The sequence below is a fragment of the Pseudophryne corroboree genome, chromosome 10 (assembly GCF_028390025.1).
Source record: "Pseudophryne corroboree isolate aPseCor3 chromosome 10, aPseCor3.hap2, whole genome shotgun sequence".
Lineage (NCBI taxonomy): Eukaryota > Metazoa > Chordata > Amphibia > Anura > Myobatrachidae > Pseudophryne > Pseudophryne corroboree.
In genome coordinates this window covers 32,709,056-32,733,249 of record NC_086453.1, presented here as the reverse complement: position 1 = coordinate 32,733,249, position 24,194 = coordinate 32,709,056, and the positions used below count along the sequence as shown (strand labels likewise).

The 24,194-nt window shown below is 48.4% G+C and overlaps 2 protein-coding genes and 1 long non-coding RNA gene across 4 annotated transcripts in view; 2 read left to right on the top strand and 1 right to left on the bottom strand.

Annotated features, from left to right (window-relative positions):
* Window positions 1–4,922, top strand: part of LOC134965890 (phospholipase A2 inhibitor and Ly6/PLAUR domain-containing protein-like) — a 40,067-nt gene extending 35,145 nt beyond the window's left edge. The window contains exon 5 of the mRNA XM_063942283.1: window positions 2,371–4,922. Within this exon, the coding sequence (XP_063798353.1) occupies window positions 2,371–2,567 (197 nt within the window). The 3' untranslated portion in view covers window positions 2,568–4,922. The remainder of the gene's footprint in view (window positions 1–2,370) is intronic.
* The window catches only part of LOC134965891 (uncharacterized), a 71,382-nt gene that overhangs the window by 33,204 nt on the left and 13,984 nt on the right, over window positions 1–24,194 (bottom strand). Inside the window, exon 3 of one of the 2 annotated variants that reach the window (XR_010188537.1) lies at window positions 17,750–18,058. The exons of the other annotated variant lie outside the window; for it this stretch is intronic. This is a non-coding gene — a long non-coding RNA (uncharacterized LOC134965891). Of the gene's footprint in view, window positions 1–17,749; window positions 18,059–24,194 lie in introns of those variants that run through there. 2 annotated transcript variants of the gene reach the window in all.
* LOC134965889 (phospholipase A2 inhibitor gamma subunit B-like) overlaps window positions 13,326–24,194 on the top strand; it is a 60,092-nt gene continuing 49,223 nt past the window's right edge. Inside the window, exons 1-2 of the mRNA XM_063942282.1 lie at window positions 13,326–13,413; window positions 13,494–13,637. The gene's annotated coding sequence lies outside the window, so the exon portion shown is untranslated. The remainder of the gene's footprint in view (window positions 13,414–13,493; window positions 13,638–24,194) is intronic.

Below are 24,194 nucleotides of genomic sequence, written 5' to 3'. Positions count from 1 at the left end.
CAAAGTCTAATAGCTGCTTGCAGCGCTTACCTCAGTCAGGCACCGCTGGCGGGCACTGAATGCAGGCTTATCACAGCTGTGTTTGGGCGTCTCTGTTCAGGCTGCCATGCTGCGTGGTTGTTCATTCAAGCTGGCGATTATGTAATGATCGGCGTGTGCGCGGGGTATGTGTACACAGCTGCTGTGCCTTTGCTCCGATTTTTAGTAAATATACCCGTGTTTTTTTACAGAGGGGAATGACACAAAAGGAAACCATTATACAGTACATGCAAATGTCCAAAAATGTAGCATTGCCTGCAGGAACCAATCAGCCTCCTGCTGTATTCTAGTACAAGATAGATAACAGAAGCAAAAGTCTGGATAATTTGGGTAACAATAAATTTTGCTTCACAGTGGTCTGCAGGGCCGTCTCAACAGCAGTGTGGGCACAGCAATGCACTGGGGCCCCTACCTATCCTCCAGCGTTAGGGGTGGGGGGAGCTATCAGCGGCAGCTCTGACGTCCCGCGGGTGGAAGAGGGTGTTCTATCTACTGCTCAGCATGTAGGAGCTGGATCAGTAATTTCTGCTAATTACTCCTTTACTGCACAGATGGTGGGAGATGGGGCGGGAGGGAGAACACTAATACCCCTTTTCCACTAGTAGCACGGGTCGCAGCCGTGTCGCCTGACACGGCTGCGACCCGTGCTACAGCCCCTTTCAGACAGCGCTCCCCAACCCGGCATATTGCCGGGATGGTGACGCTGCTAGTGACGCGGCAGGGGCGGCGCTGGGAGATCTCCCAGCGCCGCCCTCCCATACACTATGAACGGGAGCCGTTCACACTAGACAGCTAGCCAGGTTGAACGCGTGTTCAACCTGGCTAGCTACCTGGGTAGGATTCCCGGATCACTTGATCCGGGAATTTGCAGGGGGACCCTTTTCCACTAGGGAAAAACACGGGTAAATGCGCGCCCCCGAGCTAGTGGAAAAGGGGCATAAACAGGAGAAGGGTCATTGGGCTGAATGAAGGTTTCCCGGTACATGACTTCCAGGATAGTATGGGGTGTTTAATACCCACGGGAGGAGTGGATAGTGAAGTGGGCTTAATAGTCATCATTTTGCAGTGTGAGGGCAGCTTGCTTGACTGCAGATATCTCCAGTTTGACTTATCGGGAGAGCTGCCCTTTGTGGTACTAATAATCGCATAAATTAGTACATACAGTATGCCATTTGTTTCAGCACGATGTGGGCGGGATGTACCGCAAGAGGTTAGAACATCCTGCCCTTTATCTTGATACAAATGATACTAAACTTCATTTAGCAACTATTAGTTAAAATGAAAAACGGCAGAAAACTCCAAAAATAATCCAGTAATGCTTTCACTGAATGTGGACTTTAAAGTGGGATTCAATTAGCCGCGGTAATTTACCGTGGCTAATTGAAACACAACCGCACAAACCCCTTCCTCCCCCCCTCCCCTCCCGGGACTACTCAATTGTCCCTGAAGCCGGCAATCATCAGAGATTTTATTTTCAGCTGCGAAAAACAAATCCCAGATAATCAGCCCTAATCAGCCCCATTTGCAAGTGTGCCAAAAAAAAAAAAAAATCACGAAAAACTCTTGGACAAAAAATACTCGGGGCTAATTGAATTCCCCCCTAAGAATCTATAGATTAGCAGAGAAGTATGACAGTGTCAGGGAGATGCACAGATAATATGGTATATTTAGTCGACATTCGTCATGTGGACATGAGAATGTTGACGTGGTTGCAGTGTCAACGAGATTGGTATGTCGACATAGATGAAATATCAACATGAAAAGGATAGCGTACATTGGGGGTCATTCCGAGTTGATCGCTAGCTGCCGTTGTTCGCAGCGCAGCGATCAGGCTAAAAAAATCGGCATTTCTGCGCATGCGTATGCACCGCAATGCGCAGGCGCGTCGTACGGGTACAATGAGCATCGTGGGTTTGCACAGAGTCTAACGATCATTCATGTCACACGGCCGAACGCAGGAAGATTGACATGAAGTGGGCGTTTCTGGGTGGCAACTGACCGTTTTCAGGGAGTGTTTTGAAAAAAGCAGCCGTGGCAGAAAAGCCGTCCCTCCATCGTTGGAATCAACGCACAGGAAGAGTAACTACAGGGCTGGTCTTGTTTTGCACAAAAAGAGTTTGCAGGCGCTCGGCTGCACAAGCGTTCGCACTTCTGCAAAGCAAAAATACACTCCCCCGTGGGCGGCGACAATGCGTTTGCCCGGCTGCTAAAAACTGCTAGCGAGCGATCAACTCGGAATGACCCCCCCTTGTCATACATTATTCATCTCATTACACAGTAATATAACGGTTTGTCCGTTTCATTTACGTTGCTTTCCTTTGCTTACCCCAGCAGGACCAGGCAGTGCGATGTCTATGGCGATACGAGCCTGCGCCACTGAGGAGCTGTGTGATCTTGCCCCAGCAGAGCAGACATATGGACAATTTTCAGTCAAAATGCAGTCAACCTGCACAGGCGGAGGTTCCGGCCTACACTATAATTTCTTCTTGCTGCTTATGTCAGCCAGTCTGCTCTTAAAATTCATATGATCAAGTAAATTATCCAGTCCGTCGCTACATTTATGTGCAAGAATGTACCAGTATTAAAGGGAAAATATAACACTGAATACAACAATAGAACTAATTATGATTGGAGATGATAATATTTAAATGTCTTACGCTATGATATTACTGCAGGTGGTTTTCCACCAGACGCTAAAAAAAAAAAAAAACATACTTGCCAAGTCTCCCGGGATGCCCGAAATTTGGAGGGTCTCCCGAGAGGTTGAGATGGGCTTCTGCATGCCGAGTGAAGTGGGTGGTCTGCGGGTTTGATGATGCAGTGAATCTCATCATCATGGTGACGCCATCTGCTGTACCACGCCATTATCACGGCTTTGTTTCGGCCTGTTGCAGAGATCGCAACGCGCCCCTGCTACACCACCCTTGTCTTCCAGCTTGTAATGCTTCCTTTTTCCGCACAAGCATTTAGAGCAGGCATGTCCAAACTGCGGCCCTCCAGCTGTTGTGAAACTACATATCCCAGCATGCCCTGACACAGTTTTGCTGTCAGAGAATGCAAAAGCTGTGTCAGGGCATGCTGGGATGTGTAGTTTCTCAACAGCTGGAGGGCCGCAGTTTGGACATGCCTGATTTAGAGGGTCTGCTCGGCCCACATTTATTAACCAATGTTTGTATAGCACCTACATATTACACAGTACGGTACGGCGAATATTTCATCATTTACATCAGTCACTGCTGTTAATATCGGCTGCAGCCAATTAATCTATCGGTATCAGTTTAGAGTGTGGGAGAAAACTGGGGATCCCAGAGGAAATCCAGACAAACACAGGGAGAACGTCAAACTCCACTCGGATACAGCCATCGGTGGAATCAAACACAAAACCCTAGCGATGAAGCATCAATGCTGACCACTGTGCATCTGTGCTGCCCACACAAATACACTCCATTTTCTATGTAATGTTGAAAAGTGGGTTTACGAAAAAGTGGGGAAATCTGTAGAATCACATGCACGTTGCAATCACTTCTTCCATGTGTCTGCTGTCGCACTGACTGATTCAGCTCCATGTAAATACTGTGAGCGAGGGGTCGGGACTGTCTGTATTACATACTGTATGTCACTTTTTGTGAAGCTCTTTTTACGTTGGACCACTTTGAAGTTCACATAGAAAGACAGTGATTGTATGTATGTAATATAACAAATAATCATAGTACCACAAATAACCCAATTCAAAAGAGTTAATATAATTAACCCCTTTATAATCATTATCTTCATAATCCCTCATTTTAATCAGACTCAACGTCATCAAATAATTACATTTCTTAGTCTCATTTAATTACCCCCGTTAAAGGTCATCATTGGAGACCAGGGACGTACAGCCTTTTGTTGCAGTGCACCAACCCTGGGAAGAGATAAGATATATGGTGACAATCGACCTGCTCCCCTGATCCCAGGCTATAATAAAATAAAATCCTAAATTACACCCAGGATTGTGACTCCCTCCCTGAGCACCTCCTCTGGCACCCGGGGCGAGTGCCCTGCCTCCCTATTTTCGCCATCAGGCACTTATGGGATTGACAGATATTTTCCTTACATAATAAATGATGTTATTACATAAATTACAATGTTGATAAAAATAATAATAATCATCATCATTATCATCATCAACTGTATGTTAGCACATATACGATCAGTGTGAATTCGATGTGTGGCGTGATGTACCGCACAAGCTTAGTACAAACCACCTTTTATACCGAATATGTAAAATTATTTTTACCTATAGATTTAATATTTTGGTTGACATTCATAAATTAAACGATGCTAAGATATATATATATATATATATACTCTCAATTGCGGCGGCACTCGGATATGAAGAGTAGTCAATGCAGAGTACACAACGTTTCGGAGACTTTTATTGCCAAACGAAACGTTGTATACTCTGCATTGACTACTCTTCATATCCGAGTGCTGCCGCAAATTAGAGTATGTTGTGAGTCTGCCTGGGCACCTAGGAGGACACCGGAGCTATTGAGTGAAGCATTGGGAGTGCTGCCCCAATTGCAGATATACATATATATATATATATATATATATATATATATAATCTATAGTAATAGAAATTAGTAATGAAATTATATGTAAACATATATATCTCTCTTTAATAAATCCAATGATTTGAAACTAAAAAAGATAAAATAATTACCACTTGATACATTTATCATTGTGTGTCTTATTCGTTTGTTGTCATTATCCTGTTGTGGCATTACTGAAATCTTGGTGCGAGGGAAATTCTTTTTTTTGTCAAGATGATCTGATTTATGTAATCTACTATGTTGTTTGTTTGTTTGTTTATGTATTTAATAAATATATTCTTATTCCAATTTCCATTGGTCATTGAGTGCATATGTTGGGTCCATGCCTTCGTTTTGTGCTTATGGTGTTTTCTTGTAAGTAAAGACTGAGATGTATACAGTACAGTATCATGTCTTAGGCTGGGTACACACTTGCCGATGTCAGGGACTAGATCCCCCCTCAAACGGTATCGTTTATACACACTGAACGATATAGTTTGCACTCGTCGGTGACGGCATGCACCCACATCCAGTTGCATGCCGTCTTGTACAATATCTTTAGATTTCAAGTTGAGAAATAAACATATTGTACCTTGTTAACGACCCGCGGGAGTGCGTATCGTTAACGAGATAGGGTATACACACTTGCCGATGTGTACGATATACAGATGGGTCCACAGTTATCTTGACTAGTTTTCTGCGCCTAGGTACAACATGACTTATTAGCATAAACTAGAGATGAGCGCCTGAAATTTTTCGGGTTTTGTGTTTTGGTTTTGGGTTCGGTTCCGCGGCCGTGTTTTGGGTTCGAACGCGTTTTGGCAAAACCTCACCGAATTTTTTTTGTCGGATTCGGGTGTGTTTTGGATTCGGGTGTTTTTTTCAAAAAACACTAAAAAACAGCTTAAATCATAGAATTTGGGGGTCATTTTGATCCCAAAGTATTATTAACCTCAAAAACCATAATTTACACTCATTTTCAGTCTATTCTGAATACCTCACACCTCACAATATTATTTTTAGTCCTAAAATTTGCACCGAGGTCGCTGTGTGAGTAAGATAAGCGACCCTAGTGGCCGACACAAACACCGGGCCCATCTAGGAGTGGCACTGCAGTGTCACGCAGGATGTCCCTTCCAAAAAACCCTCCCCAAACAGCACATGACGCAAAGAAAAAAAGAGGCGCAATGAGGTAGCTGTGTGAGTAAGATTAGCGACCCTAGTGGCCGACACAAACACCGGGCCCATCTAGGAGTGGCACTGCAGTGTCACGCAGGATGGCCCTTCCAAAAAACCCTCCCCAAACAGCACATGACGCAAAGAAAAAAAGAGGCGCAATGAGGTAGCTGTGTGAGTAAGATTAGCGACCCTAGTGGCCGACACAAACACCGGGCCCATCTAGGAGTGGCACTGCAGTGTCACGCAGGATGTCCCTTCCAAAAAACCCTCCCCAAACAGCACATGACGCAAAGAAAAAAAGAGGCGCAATGAGGTAGCTGACTGTGTGAGTAAGATTAGCGACCCTAGTGGCCGACACAAACACCGGGCCCATCTAGGAGTGGCACTGCAGTGTCACGCAGGATGTCCCTTCCAAAAAACCCTCCCCAATCAGCACATGATGCAAAGAAAAAGAAAAGAAAAAAGAGGTGCAAGATGGAATTGTCCTTGGGCCCTCCCACCCACCCTTATGTTGTATAAACAAAACAGGACATGCACACTTTAACCAACCCATCATTTCAGTGACAGGGTCTGCCACACGACTGTGACTGATATGACGGGTTGGTTTGGACCCCCCCCAAAAAAGAAGCAATTAATCTCTCCTTGCACAAACTGGCTCTACAGAGGCAAGATGTCCACCTCATCTTCACCCTCCGATATATCACCGTGTACATCCCCCTCCTCACAGATTATCAATTCGTCCCCACTGGAATCCACCATCTCAGCTCCCTGTGTACTTTGTGGAGGCAATTGCTGCTGGTCAATGTCTCCGCGGAGGAATTGATTATAATTCATTTTAATGAACATCATCTTCTCCACATTTTCTGGATGTAACCTCGTACGCCGATTGCTGACAAGGTGAGCGGCGGCACTAAACACTCTTTCGGAGTACACACTTGTGGGAGGGCAACTTAGGTAGAATAAAGCCAGTTTGTGCAAGGGCCTCCAAATTGCCTCTTTTTCCTGCCAGTATAAGTACGGACTGTGTGACGTGCCTACTTGGATGCGGTCACTCATATAATCCTCCACCATTCTATCAATGTTGAGAGAATCATATGCAGTGACAGTAGACGACATGTCCGTAATCGTTGTCAGGTCCTTCAGTCCGGACCAGATGTCAGCATCAGCAGTCGCTCCAGACTGCCCTGCATCACCGCCAGCGGGTGGGCTCGGAATTCTGAGCCTTTTCCTCGCACCCCCAGTTGCGGGAGAATGTGAAGGAGGAGATGTTGACAGGTCGCGTTCCGCTTGACTTGACAATTTTGTCACCAGCAGGTCTTTCAACCCCAGCAGACTTGTGTCTGCCGGAAAGAGAGATCCAAGGTAGGCTTTAAATCTAGGATCGAGCACGGTGGCCAAAATGTAGTGCTCTGATTTCAACAGATTGACCACCCGTGAATCCTTGTTAAGCGAATTAAGGGCTGCATCCACAAGTCCCACATGCCTAGCGGAATCGCTCCCTTTTAGCTCCTTCTTCAATGCCTCCAGCTTCTTCTGCAAAAGCCTGATGAGGGGAATGACCTGACTCAGGCTGGCAGTGTCTGAACTGACTTCACGTGTGGCAAGTTCAAAGGGCATCAGAACCTTGCACAACGTTGAAATCATTCTCCACTGCACTTGAGACAGGTGCATTCCACCTCCTATATCGTGCTCAATTGTATAGGCTTGAATGGCCTTTTGCTGCTCCTCCAACCTCTGAAGCATATAGAGGGTTGAATTCCACCTCGTTACCACTTCTTGCTTCAGATGATGGCAGGGCAGGTTCAGTAGTTTTTGGTGGTGCTCCAGTCTTCTGTACGTGGTGCCTGTACGCCGAAAGTGTCCCGCAATTCTTCTGGCCACCGACAGCATCTCTTGCACGCCCCTGTCGTTTTTTAAAAAATTCTGCACCACCAAATTCAAGGTATGTGCAAAACATGGGACGTGCTGGAATTTGCCCATATTTAATGCACACACAATATTGCTGGCGTTGTCCGATGCCACAAATCCACAGGAGAGTCCAATTGGGGTAAGCCATTCCGCGATGATCTTCCTCAGTTGCCGTAAGAGGTTTTCAGCTGTGTGCGTATTCTGGAAACCGGTGATACAAAGCGTAGCCTGCCTAGGAAAGAGTTGGCGTTTGCGAGATGCTGCTACTGGTGCCGCCGCTGCTGTTCTTGCGGCGGGAGTCCATACATCTACCCAGTGGGCTGTCACAGTCATATAGTCCTGACCCTGCCCTGCTCCACTTGTCCACATGTCCGTGGTTAAGTGGACATTGGGTACAGCTGCATTTTTTAGGACACTGGTGACTCTTTTTCTGAGGTCTGTGTACATTTTCGGTATCGCCTGCCTAGAGAAATGGAACCTAGATGGTATTTGGTACCGGGGACACAGTACCTCCAACAAGTCTCTAGTTGGCTCTGCAGTAATGATGGATACCGGAACCACGTTTCTCACCACCCAGGATGCCAAGGCCTCAGTTATCCGCTTTGCAGTAGGATGACTGCTGTGATATTTCATCTTCCTCGCAAAGGACTGTTGAACAGTCAATTGCTTACTGGAAGTAGTACAAGTGGGCTTACGACTTCCCCTCTGGGATGACCATCGACTCCCAGCGGCAACAACAGCAGCGCCAGCAGCAGTAGGCGTTACACGCAAGGATGCATCGGAGGAATCCCAGGCAGGAGAGGACTCGTCAGAATTGCCAGTGACATGGCCTGCAGGACTATTGGCATTCCTGGGGAAGGAGGAAATTGACACTGAGGGAGTTGGTGGGGTGGTTTGCGTGAGCTTGGTTACAAGAGGAAGGGATTTACTGGTCAGTGGACTGCTTCCGCTGTCACCCAAAGTTTTTGAACTTGTCACTGACTTATTATGAATGCGCTGCAGGTGACGTATAAGGGAGGATGTTCCGAGGTGGTTAACGTCCTTACCCCTACTTATTACAGCTTGACAAAGGGAACACACGGCTTGACACCTGTTGTCCGCATTTCTGGTGAAATACCTCCACACCGAAGAGCTGATTTTTTTGGTATTTTCACCTGGCATGTCAACGGCCATATTCCTCCCACGGACAACAGGTGTCTCCCCGGGTGCCTGACTTAAACAAACCACCTCACCATCAGAATCCTCCTGGTCAATTTCCTCCCCAGCGCCAGCAACACCCATATCCTCCTCATCCTGGTGTACTTCAACACTGACATCTTCAATCTGACTATCAGGAACTGGACTGCGGGTGCTCCTTCCAGCACTTGCAGGGGGCGTGCAAATGGTGGAAGGCGCATGCTCTTCACGTCCAGTGTTGGGAAGGTCAGGCATCGCAACCGACACAATTGGACTCTCCTTGTGGATTTGGGATTTCGAAGAATGCACAGTTCTTTGCTGTGCTGCTTTTGCCAGCTTGAGTCTTTTCATTTTTCTAGCGAGAGGCTGAGTGCTTCCATCCTCATGTGAAGCTGAACCACTAGCCATGAACATAGGCCAGGGCCTCAGCCGTTCCTTGCCACTCCGTGTGGTAAATGGCATATTGGCAAGTTTACGCTTCTCCTCCGACAATTTTATTTTAGGTTTTGGAGTCCTTTTTTTTCTGATATTTGGTGTTTTGGATTTGACATGCTCTGTACTATGACATTGGGCATCGGCCTTGGCAGACGACGTTGCTGGCATTTCATCGTCTCGGCCATGACTAGTGGCAGCAGCTTCAGCACGAGGTGGAAGTGGATCTTGATCTTTCCCTAATTTTGGAACCTCAACATTTTTGTTCTCCATATTTTAATAGGCACAACTAAAAGGCACCTCAGGTAAACAATGGAGATGGATACTAGTATACAATTATGGACTGCCTGCCGACTGCAGACACAGAGGTAGCCACAGCCGTGAACTACCGTACTGTACTGTGTCTGCAGCTAATATAGACTGGTTGATAAAGAGAAGATGTCTATGTAACTATGTATGTATAAAGAAGACTGAAAAAAATCCACGGTTAGGTGGTATACAATTATGGACGGACTGCCTGCCGAGTGCAGACACAGAGGTAGCCACAGCCGTGAACTACCGTACTGTACTGTGTCTGCAGCTAATATAGACTGGTTGATAAAGAGAAGATGTCTATGTAACTATGTATGTATAAAGAAGAATGAAAAAAATCCACGGTTAGGTGGTATTACAATTATGGACGGACTGCCTGCCGAGTGCAGAGACACAGAGGTAGCCACAGCCGTGAACTACCGTACTGTGTCTGCTGCGACTGGATGATAAATGATATAAAAAATATATATATATCACTACTGCAGCCGGACAGGTATATATTATATATTATATAATGACGGACCTGCTGGACACTGTCTGTCAGCAGAATGAGTTTTATTTTTATAGAATAAAAAAAAAAAAAAACACACAAGTGAAGTCACACGACGAGTGTTTAACTTTTTCAGGCAATCACAATATAAGTATACTACTAACTATACTGGTGGTCAGTGTGGTCAGGTCACTGGTCAGTCAAACTGGCAGTGGCACTCCTGCAGCAAAAGTGTGCACTGTTTAATTTTAATATAATATGTACTCCTGGCTCCTGCTATAACCTATAACTGGCACTGCAGTAGTGCTCCCCAGTCTCCCCCACAATTATAAGCTGTGTGAGCTGAGCAGTCAGACAGATATATAATATATATAGATGATGCAGCACACTGGCCTGAGCCTGAGCAGTGCACACAGATATGGTATGTGACTGACTGAGTCACTGTGTGTATCGGTTTTTTCAGGCAGAGAACGGATATATTAAATAAACTGCACTGTGTGTCTGGTGGTCACTCACTATATAATATATTATGTACTCCTGGCTCCTGCTATAACCTATAACTGGCACTGCAGTAGTGCTCCCCAGTCTCCCCCACAATTATAAGCTGTGTGAGCTGAGCAGTCAGACAGATATATATAATATTATATATAGATAATAGATGATGCAGCACACTGGCCTGAGCCTGAGCAGTGCACACAGATATGGTATGTGACTGACTGAGTCACTGTGTGTATCGCTTTTTTCAGGCAGAGAACGGATATATTAAATAAACTGCACTGTGTGTCTGGTGGTCACTCACTATATAATATATTATGTACTCCTGGCTCCTGCTATAACCTATAACTGGCACTGCAGTAGTGCTCCCCAGTCTCCCCCACAATTATAAGCTGTGTGAGCTGAGCAGTCAGACAGATATATATAATATTATATATAGATAATAGATGATGCAGCACACTGGCCTGAGCCTGAGCAGTGCACACAGATATGGTATGTGACTGACTGAGTCACTGTGTGTATCGCTTTTTTCAGGCAGAGAACGGATATATTAAATAAACTGCACTGTGTGTCTGGTGGTCACTCACTATATAATATATTATGTACTCCTGGCTCCTGCTATAACCTATAACTGGCACTGCAGTAGTGCTCCCCAGTCTCCCCCACAATTATAAGCTGTGTGAGCTGAGCAGTCAGACAGATATATATAATATTATATATAGATAATAGATGATGCAGCACACTGGCCTGAGCCTGAGCAGTGCACACAGATATGGTATGTGACTGAGTCACTGTGTGCTGTGTATCGCTTTTTTCAGGCAGAGAACGGATTATAAAGTAAACTGCACTGTCCTCACTAGTAAACTCTCTCCACTCAGTCTCTACACTTCTACAGTAACAGTACTCCTCCTAGTCAGCTCCAGTAAATCTCTCTCAGTCTCTTATAATCTAAATGGAGAGGACGCCAGCCACGTCCTCTCCCTATCAATCTCAATGCACGTGTGAAAATGGCGGCGACGCGCGGCTCCTTATATAGAATCCGAGTCTCGCGATAGAATCCGAGCCTCGCGAGAATCCGACAGCGTCATGATGACGTTCGGGCGCGCTCGGGTTAACCGAGCAAGGCGGGAAGATCCGAGTCGCTCGGACCCGTGAAAAAAAACATGAAGTTCTGGCGGGTTCGGATTCAGAGAAACCGAACCCGCTCATCTCTAGGCCATAAACCCTTCAGCTATTGTTCTCAGCTGCAATACAATACAGATAACAATACAGCAAGGGATTAAGTCCGATTGAACAGTCTCGGTTAATCTTATAAAAGGTCAAGATAAATGTGGACCCATCTGTATCGTCCGATCCGCCGGTTTGGACGATATATCATGTGCACATCGGCAAGTGTGTACCCAGCCTAACTGTTCCTAATGCAACATATGCTACATAAGTCATGTTTTCTTGCAACCCTCCAAGTCTGACGCTCGTATTCCCAACCGCGGTTCCTTTAGTGTAAACATGTACAGACATGTCTCAGGTCTGAGAATCCCTGAATTGATATCTATTTTTTGGGGTAAGTTATGCAATAATGGTGGTCATTCCGAGTTGTTCGCTCTGTAAATTTCTTCGCATCGCAGCGATTTTCCGCTTAATGCGCATGCGCAATGTCCGCACTGCGACAAGCAAATTTGCTATGCTGTTAGGATTTTTACTCACGGCTTTTTCTTCGTTCTGGTGATCGTAATGTGATTGACAGGAAGTGGGTGTTACTGGGCGGAAACTGGCCGTTTTATGGGCGTGTGTGAAAAAACGCTACCTTTTCTGGGAAAAACGCGGGAGTGGCTGGAGAAATGGGGGAGTGTCTGGGCGAACGCTGGGTGTGTTTGTGACGTCAAACCAGGAACGACAAGCACTGAACTGATCGCAGATGCCGAGTAAGTCTGGAGCTACTCTGAAACTGCTAAGAGAGGTGTAATCGCAATATTGCGAATACGTCGTTCGCAATTTTAAGAAGCTAAGATTCACTCCCAGTAGGCGGCGGCTTAGCGTGAGTAAATCTGCTAAAATCCGCTTGCGAGCGAACAACTTGGAATGAGGGCCAATATTCAGGGATGTCCTAACAATAAGGCAAAACTGTAACACAAACACAGAGTAGGATGCAACTACAATATGCAGTGACAAAATACAATGCAAACATAAAATGTATCAAGATTAGAAGCAGATCTAATGGGAACAGGTTACGGTGAGAATCATTACCACCGACCAGGTCTTAGGCCTTATGTATCTATTTTGATCCACCTGGTTACACTATGATATTGTGTATTTATGCCAGTTTATATTGGTGAATACGCTGGAAGGGAAGCACCATACAAGGGAAAGTGTTCTCCTTTTATTATCACAAGCTTACCACTTACACTGTCATATCCTGTATTACCGCTTCTTTTTGGGTAGAACCCAGGTATTGCATTGCTTGTGAGGCTGCTCCCACAGAAGCACTATTTGAGGATCGCTATTCCATTTTATATTTAAAGAAGGACAAAAGCCCACAACAGGAGGACGAGAGAAAGAGCCGAGTGACAGGAGCTGCTGAGCGGGACCTTCCTAATACAGACAGCGTTGATATGTGTATGCTATTTGTAGCGGAATGCAGATAGTAGACACCAGATACAGCAGACAGTCCAAGTACTTAAACAGGTGTTTGCATTTATTGAAGTATAGTAGAGGTGTTTGTACAGCTATACTCACAGTTCTACCCTCAGTGGATTTGGATGGAGCGGAACTTGAGCGGAACATACTGAGGACCAGAGGTCATGTATGAAGGTAGTGGTGCACGCATGGGGGGGGTTTCTGAGTACCTGGAAACCCCCCTGATGAGCCAAATTTTCTCCTTCTTTTTTTAGATGAAGACAGCAGCAACAACAGAGAGCTATGTAGCTCACAGAAAAGAATGTCCAGGAGCAGCAGCTGGCTGCGCACAAACAGCAGTTCCCTCCATCCCCATAGTGCACCCAGTCCCCTGCTCTCAGCCCCTGGTTACATAAAATGTAAGTATGTGTGTCAGTGGCGGAACTAGCGAGCGGAGGGCCCAGTTGCAACATAATGCTACCCCCAGCCACCCCCCGTCCCCCCCCCCGTCCAAGTCCACCCACTGCGGGCCTGCCTACATTTGCATGTTGGAGTGGTCTGGGCCTAGTTCCCAGTACCACTCTTATTCACTGGGGTGGGGCACTTATTAACTGGGCCTAGCGCCCCCTAACTGCGCACAGGCCGGAGGCCTGACATCACCTACGGGCCTAGCGCCCGCCTAACATAGGGGTGAGATGGGTGACCTGGGCCTAATGCCCAGGGTCACCTTATTCACCTAAGAGGCCGCACTTTAACTAGGGCCTAATGCCCTCTACATGGGGACAGGCCTAATGCCTGGGATTAGCCACGGGCCTATTGCCCACCTACTGCGTCACAGGCCGGTGGCCTGACTATGCCCACGGGCCTAATGCCCGATCCCTGGTGGCCTAGGGAGGATATGCGTAGGTCCTTACAAGGGACTACCTTACAGTGGAGAAGACAGCTCTGTTTCTTTCCACCACTGCAGGACTTTGCGGTCTCTGGAGGTGCTCTTCTGCCGCTGGCCCGTCATGGCCAGCGGCGCCGCCTCTTCTTTTCTTCCTCCAGACGACACTGGGCATCTTCTTTCTTGATCCTGATGTCTTCAGGCCGCTTCCACGGCCACCGTAGCTCTTCACGCGTCTTCCATCTTCTTCTTGCGCTACCTGTCTTCTTCTGGCGCTCCCCGGCGGCGTCTGATTGGCTCGCCACAGCCGCCCGTGATAGGTCGGTGCTGTGTGAGACGTGATTGGCTCACGGAGGGCGCCGGCCTTTGAATCCCTTCGCCGGTGCTTCTGATTGCCTGCGGGACCGGCACCATACAAACAGTGCCAATCCCACAGCGCTCCCCACCGCTGTACCCGAACAGGCGCTGGGGACAGGCACACTACCCCAGCGCTGTCCACCAGCGCTCCCTGCAGCACCAGCGCTGGGCTCAGACACCCGATCCCAGCGCTATCCGCCTCATCCCGCTGGGGACACAGCTTCGCCTCCGCCTGCCGCACTGATGCCCTGTGATGCAGGGCACATCTCCTATATATTTGCCTTAGTCTGTGACTCTGTGCTCGTAACGATGGGCGGAGTCACAGAGCTGGGCAGAGTCAACTGCATCTGCTGCAGGGAGCTACCCCATACCCAGTGCCAGCAGCAGTCAGGTGCAAGACCCTACCTTACAGTATAGGAGGTGAGGATGGCCACTAGCTGCCGGCTGCTGTGCCTGTCCTCCCCCCCCCCCAATCACCTGTGACAGCGGGCTGTGTGCTGTGCAGTGCGGGTCCCGAAAAGGGGGCGGAGCTACGGTGTCACGAGGGGGAGGAGCTACACGGAATAGAGGGGCGGAGCTACACGGGACCAGACAGCTGAACAGTGGTGGAATCAGCATTGCAGTGACGGCCAGCCAGACTTGGTAAGTGGAGGGTGAGAGAGAAGTGTGTGTGTGTGTGTGTGTGTGTGTGTGTGTGTGTGTGTGTGTGTGTGTGTGTGTATATAGTGGGGGGGCTGTGTGTGTATATATAGAGGGGGGGCTGTGTGTGTGTGTGTGTGTGTGTGTGTGTGTGTGTGTGTGTGTGTGTGTGTGTGTGTGTGTGTGTATAGTGTGGGTGTGTGTGTGTGTATATATGGTGGGGTGTGTGTGTTTGTATATATGTGTGAATTGTGTGTGTGTGTGTGAGGTATGTCTGTGTGTGCGCACTTTATGGACGCCACTGCTGGGGGGCCATTACATGCAAGGACGCTACTAATATAGGGGGGGCATTACGTATAAGGACGCAACTACTATAGGGGGGGCATTACGTATAAGGACGCTACTACTATAGGGGGGCATTACGTATAAGGACGCTACTACTATAGGGGGGGCATTACGTATAAGGACGTTACTACTATAGGGGGGGCATTACGTATAAGGACGCTACTACTATGGGGGGCATTACGTATAAGGACGCTACTACTATAGGGGGGGCATTACGTATAAGGAGGCTACTAATACTGGGGGGCATTACATATAAGGACGCTACTACTGGGAGGGCATTACATGTAAGGATGCTACTACTACTGGGGGGGCATTATGTATAAGGACGGTACTACTACTGGGGGCACATTATGTATAAGGATGCTACTACTACAGGGGTGGCATTACGTATAAGGACGCTACTATTACTGTTGGGGGGCATTACATATAACTGCTACTACTACTGGGGGGCATTATGTATAAGGACACTACTACTATTGGGGGGGGCATTATGTATAAGGATGCTACTACTACTGGGGGGGCATTATGTATAAGGATGCTACTACTACTGGGGGGGCATTATGTATAAGGATGCTACTACTACTGGGGGGGCATTATGTATAAGGACGCTACTATTACTGTTGGGGAGCATTACATATAACTGCTACTACTACTGGGGGGGCATCTCCTATATATTTGCCCAAGTCTGTGACTCTGTGCCCGTAACGCTGGGCGGAGTCACGGGCACAGATCTGGCCAGGAACAGTCCCCTCCCTCTCTCCGCCCAGTCCCCTCCCCATCTCCGCCCAGTCCCCTGTCTCCCTCCTCCCCGTACACTCTCTGGTGACATCACAGCCGCTGACTGTGAGCGGAACTCACACTACCCGCCTCACAGACTAGCGGCTGCTGCAGAGTTCAGGGGGACATGCTGAGCACTGGCAGCTGCTCTCGCTCCCTCTCCCACCCGCGGCAACCACCCGCGGCATCCACCCGGCACTTACCCGCGGTCGCGGGTGAAAAGGGGGCATGGCTTCGCGGAAGGGGTGTGGCTTTGCGTCCCGAACCCCGTTTTCGGCACAACTCGCCCCCCCTCCCACCCGCGGCAACCACCTGCATCTGCCCCCTCCCGCGGCATCCACCCATCACTTACCCGCGGTCGCGGGTGAAAAGGGGGCGTGGCTTCGCGGGAGGGGGCATGGCTCCGCGTCCCGACCCCCGTTTTCGGCACATTGTGGGTCGGGGCATACGGCCTTCACCCGGACACTGCTGAATCTGCAGTGCTGGCTTCTGGACTGTGACAGGAGCCGGCACTTTGGTGTCACCCCTCAGAGGGTAACACCCGGGTGCGGGCCGCACCCCCCGCACCCACGTTGTGGCGCCACTGCTCCCGCCCCCACCTATAGCACAAACACCCGCCGCATCCACCCACCACCCGCGGCACTCCCGTCCCCTCCCCCACCCAGAGCACAAACACCCGCGCCACCCACCCGCGGAACTCCCTCCCCCTCCCCCACCCGTAGCACCAGCACCCGAGGCAACCAACCGCATTCGCCCCCCACCCGCGGCACTCCCACCCGCAGCACCAACACCCGCGCCACCTACCCGCGACACCCACCGCATCCACCCACCACCCGTAGCACTCCACCCCCTCCCCCACCCGCAGCACCAACACCCGCTGGGCCCCCCTGCGGCACCCAACGCATCCCCCACATCCGCTCCCACCCGCGGCACTCACGCCCCCACCCGTAGCTCCCACACCTGCAGCACCCCCTGCCCCTCCCCCACCCGCTGCAACCCTGCCCCTCCCCCATACCCACCTCTTTCCCCTGCTGCACCCTTCACCCAACCCGCGCCACCACCGCAACTGCCCCATCCTGCACCCACCCCTCCTGCACCCACCCCTCCCCCACCCGCACCACCGCCCCAACCCTCGGAACCCCAGCAGCTGCCTCCAACCATCCAACTGCACCACCACTGCTCCAGCCCCTGCCCCCCCTCCTCACCTGTCCCTCCACCCCCAGCACCCCCCCTCCCCCATCCACGGCACTCCCACACCAGCTTCTCCCACAGCCCTCCCACACCCACATCACCTCTGCTCCCAACCCCCCACCCATGGCACCCCCGCCCCTCTCCTACGCACAGCACCCCTGCTCCCGCACCCCCACCCCTCCCCTACCTGTAGCACCCCTACCTGTAGCAACCGTGGAACCCTCAAACCCACCACCCCCCCAAAATGCACCACACCGGCAAACCGCACCCTCCCCCACCCGTGACACCCCCCCACTCCACCCCCATACCCACCTCTCCCCCCGCTACACTCGGTTAACGGGGCGTAGCTCCTAACGACGGTGTGAAGAGCGCCCGTAGGGCGCGATGAATCACCTAGTCTCTACATAATGAGTCAGTTTGACTCATTACATGCCGCTGGCTCTGGGCCCCCTGACAACGGTGGGCCCCAGTGCAAGGCACTGATGTGTGTTTTATATATATATAGTAGTACAAATAAAAAGCTGTGCATTACAGCCCACTTTAGACTTATATATTAGTCCATATATAGCAGTCTGTGTCCGGTTGTTAGATGTATGCTGCCGTCTCCTCCGCTTTAGGACAAGAGCCACTGGATCCAATATACATCTAAATAATAGAAGAATGGAGGGCGCAGGTATGAGTAAAATATTACAATTCCATTTATTATAAAACAAAGCTCACATACATCTTAGCTTCAGAAGATAATGGAAAGATTGATGTTTATGTTTCACTTTTCTGTAGGTGCTATATATTATTTATCTGTACTATACAGCGTACATCTATTTATCTTTACAGCAGGCATGTCCAAACTGCGGCCCTCCAGCTGTTGAGAAACTACACATCCCAGCATGCCCTGACACAGCTTTAGCATTCTCTGACAGCAAAACTGTGTCAGGGCATGCTGGGATATGTAGTTTCACAACAGCTGGAGGGCCACAGTTTGGACATGCCTGCTTTACAGGTTCTATTATATGAATATGTGGTATCTGTATAGTACAGATAAATAATATATAGCACCTACAGAAAAGTGAAACATAAACATCAATCGTTCCATCTCAATATATCTTTTAACCCTTAGTAATTCTATATCTACGATATTAATAACTGCACCCGTGCTGCCCTTTAGGCACCCGCCCTCTAATGCGGCAAAGGAATTTGTATTATTTATCTGTACTATACAGCGTACATCTATTTATCTTTACAGGTTCTATTAAATGAATATGTGGTACCTACCCGTTGGTAGATAATGTTTCTAATAGTTACCGTTTAGATGGTAATGATTTAATATGGTACAAATTGTAAGGAGATGTGTTTCGTTTGTCTGCAGACTAATTAAGATCACCATGTGTCTAATAGTACTATGGAATTTTGATAAAAAATGTTTTTTAAAGTCATTGTTGATAGGGATGTTTTTATGTATAAATTATCTGTTAAATTGTAGATATATTTTGTACATGTAATAGTATTGAACGTGTTGTTTTACGAAAGCTTGTAACAAATTATGTTAACCACGGGAAAACAATTGAGTAGGAAAGAGAACACAGGTGTGTTGAGAGGTATGAAGTGATGACGTGAAAGATCATAGCCACGCCTCCTGATGAAGTCCATCGACGAAACGCGATGGGCGTGGTTTGTGGAGCGATAGACGCGTTGACGTCACCTAGTCTGGTCCCTGTGCAATTGACGGGCTGTACGGGCGGCTCTGGCGGCTTGCTGTTTGAGACAGTGCGGGACGGAGTTATCCATGAGGTTTTACTGCCGCATGGGGAATCACGCTTATCTTCTGAAGCTAAGATGTATGTGAGCTTTGTTTTATAATAAATGGAATTGTAATATTTTAATCATACCTGCGCCCTCCATACCTGCGCCCTCCATTCATTCAGCTCGGCACGGGAGAAGTATATATATATATATATATATATATATATACTTCTCCCGTGCCGAGCTGGCAGCACATGACCATGAGCTTTCCCAAGGCGGTGAGTGGGAGGGGACGTTCTAATGGAAAATAGGAATGATTGGCGTTGAGTACTGTACACTAAACTATGTAGACTTTAAAAGGGGTCTATTCATGAAGCAGTGAAAAAGGTGGAGAAGCGAGCTTGTGGAGAAGTTGCCCATGGCAACCAATCAGCTGCTCTGTACAATTGTATAGTATGAAAATTATAGATGTTACTTCAATGCTGATTGGTTGTCATGGGCAACTTCTCCACAAGCTCGCTTCTCCACACTTTCACTGCTTCATGAATAGACACCAAAGTGTATGTATGATTTAATAAACTTCCACTTTGGGAATTCCAGTGATATTGGATTTACATATATAGTATAATATAACATAAAATATGAGTATTCAATGTTCATAAGATACATACTGAGGCATTACCAAACAATGGTCCTGATTCATGTTTGAAAAGCAAAAAAAGCAAGTAACTATGGCCCTCATTCCGAGTTAATCGCTCGCTAGCTACTTTTAGCAGCCGTGCAAACGCATAGTCGCCGCCCATGGGGGAGTGTATTTTCGCTTTGCAGGTGTGCGAATGCCCATGCAGCCGCGCGGCTGCAAACACATTTTGTGCAAAACAAGACCAGCCCTGTAGTTACTTATTCTGTGCGATGATTGCTGCAACGAGTGACGCGGTAATGACGTCAGATACCTGCCCAGCAAACGCCCGTACACGCCTGCGTTTTTCCAAACACTCCCAAAAAACGGTCAGTTGACACACAGAAACTCCCACTTCCTGTCAATCTCCTTGCGTCCGCCAGTGCGACTGAAAGCATTGCTAGAACCTGTGCAAAACCACGATGCTCATTGTACCCGTTCACCGCGCCTGCGCATTGCGGTGCATACGCATGCACGGATCTGCCATTTTTTTAACTGATCGCTACGCAGCGAACAACGGCAGCTCGCGATCGACTCGGAATGAGGGCCTTTGTGTCTGGAACAAACCATGTTGCTATGCAAGGGTAGCAAATACATTTATATTGTTTCTGCGCAGGGTAAATACTAGAGATGAGCGCCGGAAATTTTTCGGGTTTTGTGTTTTGGTTTTGGGTTCGGTTCCGCGGCCGTGTTTTGGGTTCGACCGCGTTTTGGCAAAACCTCACCGAATTTTTTTTGACGGATTCGGGTGTGTTTTGGATTCGGGTGTTTTTTTCAAAAAACCCTAAAAAACAGCTTAAATCATAGAATTTGGGGGTCATTTTGATCCCAAAGTATTATTAACCTCAAAAACCATACTTTCCACTCATTTTCAGTCTATTCTGAATACCTCACACCTCACAATATTATTTTTAGTCCTAAAATTTGCACCGAGGTCGCTGTGTGAGTAAGATAAGCGACCCTAGTGGCCGACACAAACACCGGGCCCATCTAGGAGTGGCACTGCAGTGTCACGCAGGATGTCCCTTCCAAAAAACCCTCCCCAAACAGCACATGACGCAAAGAAAAAAAGAGGCGCAATGAGGTAGCTGTGTGAGTAAGATAAGCGACCCTAGTGGCCGACACAAACACCGGGCCCATCTAGGAGTGGCACTGCAGTGTCACGCAGGATGTCCCTTCCAAAAAACCCTCCCCAAACAGCACATGACGCAAAGAAAAAAAGAGGCGCAATGAGGTAGCTGACTGTGTGAGTAAGATAAGCGACCCTAGTGGCCGACACAAACACCGGGCCCATCTAGGAGTGGCACTGCAGTGTCACGCAGGATGTCCCTTCCAAAAAACCCTCCCCAAACAGCACATGACGCAAAGAAAAAAAGAGGCGCAATGAGGTAGCTGACTGTGTGAGTAAGATAAGCGACCCTAGTGGCCGACACAAACACCGGGCCCATCTAGGAGTGGCACTGCAGTGTCACGCAGGATGGCCCTTCCAAAAAACCCTCCCCAAACAGCACATGACGCAAAGAAAAATAAAAGAAAAAAGAGGTGCAAGATGGAATTGTCCTTGGGCCCTCCCACCCACCCTTATGTTGTATAAACAAAACAGGACATGCACACTTTAACCAACCCATCATTTCAGTGACAGGGTCTGCCACACGACTGTGACTGATATGACGGGTTGGTTTGGACCCCCCCCAAAAAAGAAGCAATTAATCTCTCCTTGCACAAACTGGCTCTACAGAGGCAAGATGTCCACCTCATCATCATCCTCCGATATATCACCGTGTACATCCCCCTCCTCACAGATTATCAATTCGTCCCCACTGGAATCCACCATCTCAGCTCCCTGTGTACTTTGTGGAGGCAATTGCTGCTGGTCAATGTCTCCGCGGAGGAATTGATTATAATTCATTTTAATGAACATCATCTTCTCCACATTTTCTGGATGTAACCTCGTACGCCGATTGCTGACAAGGTGAGCGGCGGCACTAAACACTCTTTCGGAGTACACACTTGTGGGAGGGCAACTTAGGTAGAATAAAGCCAGTTTGTGCAAGGGCCTCCAAATTGCCTCTTTTTCCTGCCAGTATAAGTACGGACTGTGTGACGTGCCTACTTGGATGCGGTCACTCATATAATCCTCCACCATTCTTTCAATGTTGAGAGAATCATATGCAGTGACAGTAGACGACATGTCCGTAATCGTTGTCAGGTCCTTCAGTCCGGACCAGATGTCAGCATCAGCAGTCGCTCCAGACTGCCCTGCATCACCGCCAGCGGGTGGGCTCGGAATTCTGAGCCTTTTCCTCGCACCCCCAGTTGCGGGAGAATGTGAAGGAGGAGATGTTGACAGGTCGCGTTCCGCTTGACTTGACAATTTTCTCACCAGCAGGTCTTTCAACCCCAGCAGACTTGTGTCTGCCGGAAAGAGAGATCCAAGGTAGGCTTTAAATCTAGGATCGAGCATGGTGGCCAAAATGTAGTGCTCTGATTTCAACAGATTGACCACCCGTGAATCCTTGTTAAGCGAATTAAGGGCTCCATCCACAAGTCCCACATGCCTAGCGGAATCGCTCCGTGTTAGCTCCTCCTTCAATGTCTCCAGCTTCTTCTGCAAAAGCCTGATGAGGGGAATGACCTGACTCAGGCTGGCAGTGTCTGAACTGACTTCACGTGTGGCAAGTTCAAAGGGCATCAGAACCTTGCACAACGTTGAAATCATTCTCCACTGCGCTTGAGACAGGTGCATTCCACCTACTATATCGTGCTCAATTGTATAGGCTTGAATGGCCTTTTGCTGCTCCTCCAACCTCTGAAGCATATAGAGGGTTGAATTCCACCTCGTTACCACTTCTTGCTTCAGATGATGGCAGGGCAGGTTCAGTAGTTTTTGGTGGTGCTCCAGTCTTCTGTACGTGGTGCCTGTACGCCGAAAGTGTCCCGCAATTCTTCTGGCCACCGACAGCATCTCTTGCACGCCCCTGTCGTTTTTAAAAAATTCTGCACCACCAAATTCAAGGTATGTGCAAAACATGGGACGTGCTGGAAATTAATTTGCCCATATTTAATGCACACACAATATTGCTGGCGTTGTCCGATGCCACAAATCCACAGGAGAGTCCAATTGGGGTAAGCCATTCCGCAATGATCTTCCTCAGTTGCCGTAAGAGGTTTTCAGCTGTGTGCGTATTCTGGAAAGCGGTGATACAAAGCGTAGCCTGCCTAGGAAAGAGTTGGCGTTTGCGAGATGCTGCTACTGGTGCCGCCGCTGCTGTTCTTGCGGCGGGAGTCCATACATCTACCCAGTGGGCTGTCACAGTCATATAGTCCTGACCCTGCCCTGCTCCACTTGTCCACATGTCCGTGGTTAAGTGGACATTGGGTACAACTGCATTTTTTAGGACACTGGTGAGTCTTTTTCTGACGTCCGTGTACATTCTCGGTATCGCCTGCCTAGAGAAGTGGAACCTAGATGGTATTTGGTAACGGGGGCACACTGCCTCAATAAATTGTCTAGTTCCCTGTGAACTAACGGCGGATACCGGACGCACGTCTAACACCAACATAGTTGTCAAGGCCTCAGTTATCCGCTTTGCAGCAGGATGACTGCTGTGATATTTCATCTTCCTCGCAAAGGACTGTTGAACAGTCAATTGCTTACTGGAAGTAGTACAAGTGGGCTTACGACTTCCCCTCTGGGATGACCATCGACTCCCAGCAGCAACAACAGCAGCGCCAGCAGCAGTAGGCGTTACACGCAAGGATGCATCGGAGGAATCCCAGGCAGGAGAGGAATCATCAGAATTGCCAGTGACATGGCCTGCAGGACTATTGGCATTCCTGGGGAAGGAGGAAATTGACACTGAGGGAGTTGGTGGGGTGGTTTGCGTGAGCTTGGTTACAAGAGGAAGGGATTTACTGGTCAGTGGACTGCTTCCGCTGTCACCCAAAGTTTTTGAACTTGTCACTGACTTATTATGAATGCGCTGCAGGTGACGTATAAGGGAGGATGTTCCGAGGTGGTTAACGTCCTTACCCCTACTTATTACAGCTTGACAAAGGGAACACACGGCTTGACACCTGTTGTCCGCATTTCTGTTGAAATAGTTCCACACCGAAGAGCTGATTTTTTTGGTATTTTCACCAGGCATGTCAACGGCCATATTCCTCCCACGGACAACAGGTGTCTCCCCGGGTGCCTGACTTAAACAAACCACCTCACCATCAGAATCCTCCTGGTCAATTTCCTCCCCAGCGCCAGCAACACCCATATCCTCCTCATCCTGGTGTACTTCAACACTGACATCTTCAATCTGACTATCAGGAACTGGACTGCGGGTGCTCCTTCCAGCACTTGCAGGGGGC